The sequence below is a fragment of the Phyllobates terribilis genome, unplaced genomic scaffold (genome assembly GCF_046119375.1).
Source record: "Phyllobates terribilis strain yellow unplaced genomic scaffold, ASM4611937v1 Scaffold_7__3_contigs__length_470593459, whole genome shotgun sequence".
Classification (NCBI taxonomy): Eukaryota; Metazoa; Chordata; class Amphibia; order Anura; family Dendrobatidae; genus Phyllobates; species Phyllobates terribilis.
This window is the reverse complement of record NW_027362767.1, coordinates 470,296,111-470,305,224: the sequence shown is the minus strand read 5'-3', so window position 1 is coordinate 470,305,224 and position 9,114 is coordinate 470,296,111. Positions and strand designations below refer to the sequence as shown.

The 9,114-nt window shown below is 43.5% G+C and overlaps 1 protein-coding gene across 1 annotated transcript; it reads right to left on the bottom strand.

Moving 5' to 3' along the window:
- Nucleotides 1–2,526: 2,526 nt before the first annotated feature.
- LOC141155613 (olfactory receptor 5AR1-like) lies at nt 2,527–3,060 on the bottom strand (the record flags this gene model as incomplete). Its single annotated transcript, XM_073642480.1, has 1 exon — nt 2,527–3,060. A coding segment is annotated over one exon (534 nt), but the record flags the coding sequence as incomplete, so codon positions are not given.
- Between the last annotated feature and the right edge of the window lie 6,054 nt (nt 3,061–9,114).

Genomic DNA, 9,114 nt, shown 5'->3' with positions numbered 1-9,114 from the left:
ATATGGATACACCTAAATTAAATGGGAAAGGTTGGTGATATCAACTTCCTGCTTATGGCACATTAGTATATGGGAGGGGGAAAACTTTTCCAGATTGGTGGTGACCATGGAGGCCATTTTGAAGTCGGCCATTTTGGATCCAACTTTATTTTTTTCAATGGGAAGAGGGTCATGTGGCACAGCAAAGATATTGAGAATTTCATAAGAAAAACAATGGTGTGCTTGGTTTTAACGTAAGTTTATTCTTTCATGAGTTTTTTTACAAGGTTATGACCACTTATAAACTGTGTTCAAAGTGCTGCCCATTGTGTTGGATTGTCAATGCAACCCTCTTCTCCCACTCTTGACACACTGATAGCAACACCGCAGAAGAAATGCTAGCACAGGCTTCCAGGATCCATTGTTTCAGATGCTGCACATCTCGTATCTTGATGCTATTGTGTGGTAATGGGATACAAAGATAGTGGGGCCATTCTTCATCAATGGAAACCTCAATGCCACTGGATATCAGAAATTGCTCCATGATGATGTGTTGCCCTCTTTATGCACTGAAGATGGCACGTTCCCTGAGTTTTACCAACAAGATGGTGCACCACCACATTATGGGTGTCAGGTCTGAGCATTCCTACATGAACAGTTTCCTGGAAAGTGGATTGTTCGTCGTGGGCCAGGTGAATGGCCACCAAGGTCTCCCGATCTGACCCCCTTAGACTTTTATCTTTGGGGTCATCTGAAGGCAATTGTCTATGCTGTGATGTGCAGCATCTGAAACAGCCTGTGCTAGCATTTCTTCTGCGGTGTTGCTATCAGTGTGTCAAGAGTGGGAGAAGAGGGTTGCATTGACAATCCAACACAATGGGCAGCATTTAGGGTATGTGCCCACGATGCAGAAATGAAGCAGAAAATTTCTGCAGCGTTTCTGCATGTTCTTGGCAGTAAAAACGCTTGAGGATTTTGCATGCGTTTTTGACATGTTTTTGCAGTGTTTTTACATGCAGATTTGACTTGCGTTTTTCAAGTGCATTGCGACCTCAAATCCGCATGCAGAAACGCACAAATAATGGACATGTTGCGGATTTTTCCGCAAGGAAAATCCGCTGCGGAAAATTCCGCAGAATGGGCACAGAACATGCGGATTTTCATTGGGGATCATAGGGCACGGATTACCAAGCGTTTTGCAAGTGTTTACGCTGTGGAAAATCAGCATCAAAAACGCTTGAAAAGTTAGGGAAGTTTCCAATATCAGGTGCCGCAAATAGAGTTTATTGTGCGGTCATCATTTTTGGCCCAGTCTATGAAGAAAGTCTTACCTTCAACAGGTGCACTTATGTGTCTCCTTCTCTCCCACAGCAGCCATAATAGTATCACGCTGCTACAAGGGTCTGCCTGACACAGTTCAGCTCCGCACTATCTATCCAGCCCCAATCATCCTGGAAAGAGGTCTATACTATATTGACGGAACATAATCTCTAACCATCTGTAGGGATCCATGCGGATCACCCCAGTATTAACTACTGCCTATGAATGAAAAAGCCTAATTCCTGTAACACCTCAGCAGCCTATCATACGCTACTGCACAGATAATCAGGTAGTATCATTACCATACCAATAGGCACATTGTTATGGAGATATTCCTACACCTTATTAAATAACAGTTGTACCTTTCATATTCTAGCATTCAGCACTTCTGCACTCTAATCTGCACACCCTTACAACAACAGGCATCATTACGGGGACCATCCCCCCACTACCCCATGCGGGGAAGTAACGTATACCTTCCTACTTAGGCCTTCTATCAGGATGTAATCACTATCCTTATATCTAAGAACATTTCTCCCTCTATTTAGGGCCCACCATTAACCATCATCGGCTGCAAATCTACAATACTACCTCTAGCAATAGGACCTAAATCCATCAAGTCGAGAATACTCAACACCGGAGGACAATTTATCCCTCTATCCCCGTCCTATACAAATATTTTATCAATTTTAGTTGTATGATTTTATATCAATAAAGCATTTTTTAATCAATTATCTCAATTATTTAATCTTTTAGCTCATTCACACAACAGTTCAGGGCGAATTCAATATATTATATCCATTTACCCTACTCTTTGGGCAAACTGTGGCATTGCCTCTGAATTCGCAGCAGTCCTGCTGGCAAGATCCCTTTAGTGCCACTGTTCTATATCCCCAAGTATTCCGATTACCAATATATTAGATGTCAACCAACATTGGACTGGTAGTCTAATTAGGTCAGCTAGCCAATCTTGATTTTTAGATGTGACCCAATGTTGGGAAACTGGACAAGTCTGTAGATATCCTTTGCAAATAATCGACCGGAGGGTTTGGAGCTTCAGCCACAAGGGAATGAAGAGATTGTATTTAAAGCAATAAGGTCCTATCCTATCTCATTTTCTCCATTGCACTTAAATATTGACTATGGACTTGTAAAATTCATCAAGGCTTTAATATACAATTTAAAATTCATATACCTTTTCACATTAGTTGGAAAAAAAAGTATTATTTATAAGGTCAACTTTTGTATCATCTTCTTAACCCCATCTTTAAAATCATGGTTTTTCAAGTTGTAAATTATAGGATTAAATAACGGCACCAAAACAATGTATAAAAGGGCAAAAAAAGTATCTTGTTCTGGATAATAACTCGATGCTGGCCTCATGTACGGGAAAATGATGGTCCCATAGAAAATGCTGATACATGTGAGGTGGGAAGAACAGGTTGAAAATGCTTTATAGCGTCCTTCCGTAGATTTGATCTTCAGGATCGCAACAATTATGAAAACGTAAGAGATCAATGTCAGCAAGAATGTAGAAAGAGTCAAAAGACTGCCAACTATGCAATTCATCATTTCTACTTTATAAGTATCACTGCAAGAGATCTTAAGGAGAGGTGAAAGGTCACAGAAAAAATGGTCAATTTTATGGGATGCACAAAATGATAGCTGAGAAACAAGGGAAACATGTCCTGCTGGATCCAGAAGACCGATGATCCAAGCAGATGTTGCAAGTCCAGTGCAATGTTTGAAACCATAGGCGGATTATAGTGAGGGCAATCTGGGCTACCGTCCGGGGCCCGAGGCTCCAGGGAGGCCCATGGCCCGAGAATTTATTGCCCCCATTATAATTCGTATATATTATAACCGCCGGTGTCGCAGGTCCTTTATGCTGAGCCCGCGCTGCCGCATTACGTCTGGCAGGACGTACCCAGCATACAGAGTGCGGTCGCTGCGGCTGAAGCCACGCCTACCAAAGAGCTTCTGCTTTAGTTGATGGTGGCTCTGCCGGCTCCCACGCCTGACGATTGGAGACAACCTGCCGCTCCTGCTCCTCCTGTTCTCCCTCCTCCTTCGCTCCTCCTGTAGCTGCTGCTCGTCTGCCACTATGTAAAGTATGCATAATGTGGGCCATGTGGCAGACAGGCAGTGGTAACAAGCAGCAGCGTTCTGTGTAAAAGTGCAGGGGGGCCATTAGTTTCATTTTTAAAATGTGGGGGATGGAAGTATACTAAGACTACATGGGGTAATGTGCCCCTCCACTTTGGAAATTTTGCTTGCCTTATGCATTTATATGTATGATACAAGCAACATTTCCAAGGCACATAAAGAACAGTGGCATTTTGCCCATGTAATTTCAGTATACTCCCATCCCCACATTTTATACACAACAATAATAGTACGTGCCCATGATTAGGCTATAGTAGTGCTTTGGACACAGCGTATTTTCGCTCTGTCCAATCACGCAGGTAAATCCGCACATGTTCATTGAACACATGTGGAATTACCGCACCCTATACATTCTATGCTGGAAACTTCTGTTGCGTCTCCACTGCAGATAATTGACATGCTGTGGCTCGTAAAACCACGCCGCCAGTGAGTTTAAGCGGAGGTCAATAATAATACAGAGGGCATGGGATTTCTATAAATCCCATCCTCTGTGCTTGTAATGTAGAACACAGCATTTTGGACGCAGTGCAGGTGAGCTGCGTCCAAAACACTGCTAGCACGGATTGTGGGCACGTACCAGAAAAGGCCGCTTGCCCTTAGATACAGATCGCCACTGCAAATTCTCCTTCTACACAAATATACTACTGTCAGGGTTTCATGGTCAACAGTCACATACAGTGACTGTGGACTAATGTTAGGCAATGAGAAGTCTTTTAAAGGGAAACTGTCTAGTAAAATATACACTATTAACCTGCAGATATAGGGTTAATCTGCAGGCTAATAGCGTTCTGAGAACGTGCGGACACCACTTAGGCTACAGACACATTAGCGTATGGCATTCGATGCGATATGATATGTTAATGACACTCGGCTCCTGCTCTGCTGGAAGCCTGAGCCGAGTGTCAGTGCTCCGTGCTCCGATCCTCTCGTATGAGAGAATCACAGCAGAGAAGGCGGAGAAAGTAATTTCTCCATCTCCTCTAGCTAGCATCCGGGAGAATCGCACTCCACTCGTGTGATATCCGAGTGCAGTGCGTTGTTTCACACGTACCCATAGACTTTTATGGGTGTATGCCATCCAAATTTCGCATTCAATCGCAGCATACTGTGAGGTTTTTTTTCAGTCTGATCTTGATCTGATCAGAGCTGAAAAAAAAACACATATGAGCACAGAATCATTGATTAACATTGGATCGAATGCAATCCGTTTTTTATCGGATTGCATTCGTCCGATTTAATCACAAGTGGGAGCAGCTCTCAGAATCCCGCTGCCTGGAGGAAACCAACTTTCATCCTCCCGGCAGCTTCAGGCTTTCAGTCATAGAGGTGCTGCTGGGCGGCTTCAGTAACTGCTCAGCTGTAACGGTGCCCTTGCACTGACTGACAGCCGGCGCCAATGCTGAGCGGGCTGTCAGTACCAGGGCGCAGTTACAGCCAGGATCTGTCTTTCGCAGCCAAGGGTAGAGCTGAGCTCCATCGGCTGCTGTTAACTCCTTTTAAAGGGGTTTTCCACAACTCAGACAACCCCATCTCAATCTGTGTCTTTCACCCTTGTAAAATAACAGCACTTATACTCACCGACGGTGCTGCTGGCACGGCACCGGCAGTAAGTGTGTCACCCTGCTGTTCACAGGTACCACAGGACCCAGGGTGCATGGACGGACTTCTCCACAAGAGGCCCTCATTACATACACACACCTCCACCCTTCCACCTCATACCACCAGAGGGAGCCCGTTAGGGATATACACTGTGTGCAGAATTATTAGGCAAGTTGTATTTTAGAGGATTATTTTTATTATTGATCAACAACTATGTTCTCAATCAACCCAAAAGACTCATAAATATCCAAGCTTAATATTTTTGGAAGTTGGAGTGGTTTTTTTTTTTAGATTTGGCTATTTTAGGAGGATATCTGTTTGTGCAGGTAACTATTACTGTGCAGAATTATTAGGCAACTTAATAGAAACCAAATATAATCCCATCTCACTTGTTTATTTTCACCAGGTAAACCAATATCAGTGCACACAATATAGAAATAAACATTTCTGACATGCAAAAACAAAAACAAAAAAAATTAGTGATCAATATAGCCACCTTTCTTTATGATGACACTCAACAGCCTTCCATCCACAGATTCTGTCAGTTGCTTGATCTGTTTTCCATCAACATTGCGTGCAGCAGCCACCACGGCCTCCCAGACACTGTTCCGAGAGGTGTACTGTTTTCCCTCCCTGTAGATCTCACATTTTATGATGGACCACAGGTTCTCTATGGGGTTCAGATCAGGTGAACAAGGGGGCCATGTCATTATTTTTTCTTCTTTTAGACCTTTACTGGCCGGCCACGCTGTGGAGTAGTTGGATGCATGTGATGGAGCATTGTCCTGCATGAAAATCATGTTTTTCTTGAACGATACCGACTTCTTCCTGTGCCACTGCTTGAAGAAGTTGTCTTCCAGAAACTGACAGTAGGTCTGGGAGTTGAGCTTCACTCCATCCTCACCCCGAAAAGGTCCCAAAAGTTCATCTTTGATGATACCAGCCCATACCAGTACCCCACCTCCACCTTGCTGGCGTCTGAGTCGGAGTGGAGAGCTCTCTGCCCTTTATTGATCCAGCCTCTGGCCCATCCATCTGGAGTCACTCTCATTTCATCAGTCAAAAAAAACCTTTGAAAAATGAATCTTAAGATATTTCTTAGCCCATGCTTGATGTTTTATCTTATGTTTCTTGATCAAAGGTGGTCGCCGGCTCCTCGGCGTCAGAGGATTACACCAGGGGACACCTAGGAGAGGTGAGTATATGGATATTATTATTTTATTCTTAGTTTTACACAGGGACACAGCGGGAGCAGACACTACCACTACCCTCACCCTTGTCCCTGTTGGTGCTGATTGCAGCACAGGAAAGGAATCATGATGAGGGCAGCGCTCAGTACCTGGCACTTGGGAACAGCGCTAACTGTATGCTGATTCCCAGTAGCCAGTATGTGTGATCCTGATACGGCACATGGGCCGCACACGGATGCAACATGTAAAACGCACACGGACACTGATATCTTCAGTAACGGAAATATATGTGAAACCGGCCTAAAAAACAGGTATTGTGCTGTTTTTTGGTGGAGATTATAGGAATCTACAGTACGTTTAATAAAGTCAGTTTTATTCATCAAAAAAGCTGCAAAATCAGTGTTTTCCCACTTTCTTATTGCTATGGGTGAAAAACGCTGCAAAAACTCTTTTGTTCAATGCCCCCGTTGGGGCATACGTTCGAACCTACAAGAAAAAGGGATATGGATATATGTGCCTACAGGGCCATAGACTGTAATGATGCCGGCAGAGCAAAAGTGCGCTCTGCATAATTTTCGTGAGTGCACGCCTACAGGAGGTGGACACTCAGACATAATAGACTGCATCTGAAAGTCCGCTTTCAGTAAGTGTACACTTCCGAAAATAATGCCAGCAGAACGCACGTTCGCTCTGTCAGCACCATTACAGTATATGGCCCCATAGGCACATATGTCTGAATCCCGTTTTGTGGGGGGTCTGGACATATCCCCCGACGGGGACATTGAGCGTAATGTGAAAGCACAGTAAGCCAGGGATATGGTACAGATTTACAGTTTGGATCATTTCATATGGGAAGATACCACAAATGTGTACTTTTTTTTTTCACTTTCACGTTTAGTAGCAGAATACTTTTATTTCATACTTTATTTAGATTTATTTTTTACGTAGCTTTAACTTTTACTTTACAGTCACTGATCTAATATCCTGCAATACTTCAGTACTGCAGAATATTAGGTCTGTCTGTTTTATATTGACAGTTCACATGTAGGACCCTGCATATTCCAGGCCCCAAAGATGGCTAACCTAAAGCCATTACTTGGCCTCAGGTTACCATAGGCTTAAGAGTAAGCCCTTCCCCTGCAATAGCCATCTAGATTCCGCTGTCACAATTGATGGCGGTATCTAAGGGGTTAAAAAGTATTGGTTACTACGCTGCATTGTGACATCATCACTTACCTTATATGGAAGCTGGCAGTGATGTCACACTGGTGAGTGATGTCACAATAGAGCGGAACCTATAAACATTCCGTCCCATCTCACACCGGTCAGACTTGGTATTTGTTCGTCTTCTGACAGCACTTACTTAGATCTTCTTCTTGTGGATTAGCGATTTACTTGTGGATTAGCGAATTATTTGCGATTTCCTTGTGGATTAGCGGTTTACTTGTGGATTAGCGAATTATTTGCGATTTCCTTGTGGATTAGCGGTTTACTTTTGGATTAGTGGATTACATCTGGATTATCGAATTACTTCTGGATTATCGGATTATTTCTGGATTTTCTTGAAGTCATTGACTGAGGACTTCTCCATCTGGAGGTAAATCTATTCTGTGCTGTTAATTATAAGACTGCTCGTTTTTATCCCATCATTATGTTTTCCATATTATTATTTCCAAGACCCGTAACGTTATCATTTTTCGGGATCTGGGGTCGGGTGAGGGCTTATTTTTTGTGCACGGAGCTGTCATTTTTCATTATTTCGGGGGTAGATACAATGTTTTGATCGCCTCTAGTTGCATTTTATTGCAATATTGCGGTGGCCAAAATAACGTAATTCTGGAGTTTGGATTTTTTTTCTCGTTACGCCATTTACTGACCTGATTACTTAATATTTTGATAGATTGAACATTTCTTAATGCGATGATACCAAATATGTGTATTTTTTTTTTTTATGAGCCGGCGATCTCAGGAGATTCACAATGAAAGGCACGGGGGTCTTCTGCAGACTCCCGTTTGTCATGACAGCCCACTGATGCCCTGCGATCACGTGACAACAGCGCTGATGTGAACGTTGATAGATAGATGGAGATTATAAGGTGGGAGGGGGGATAAAGAGCAAAAATGCATTCATCTCTTGCTGTACTGTATGTATATATGTGAACCCGCTCCACATGTACAGCACTCTGGAATTACCAGGGTGGTCCGCTCTACAAGTCTGCAGTCACTCTATGATTCTCCGCCAGTGGGCGAGTGACTAGTGCTGGACTAGTCTTGTCTCTGGCTATGGTTTCCGGCTCGCTCTTCATTGTACATAATGTACCTTGCTGCAATTGTGCTGGCAGACTGCAGTTCATGCTCCCGGGGTTTGGGACGGAGAAATCAGGTGACAGGTTCCCTTTAGAAATAAAGAATAGTAATAATAATGGCAGCCAGCTATTTACTGTGTATGGGGCATGGCAAGCTGCTCAACGTATTATGACCCCATGTATTATAGCATCAATATATCTTTATCTCCTTCAGATCTTCCTCCTGACTCTGTCTGGTCAAGGACCACAGAGGGGACGTCACTCACCACCGTGCATCAGCTGAGAAGAGACCTTCAGCGTGTACAGGACGCAGCAGAGCGCCGGACATCTTTAGGGTGAGTATAATGGCGGAGGTGCTGGCTGTTGGCACCGACCATTGATTTAGGCCGGGGTTGTACAAGCCAATTTATGGCATTTAACGACTATCATTCGGTTACTTGTTGGCTGATTGTGTCACTTAATTGCCTATTTGAGCATTTCTTATTGCTGTAAAATACTGACCAAATACTGGACGTGTGAACATGGCTTAAAGCTGAGAATTATTTGGTTTAGAT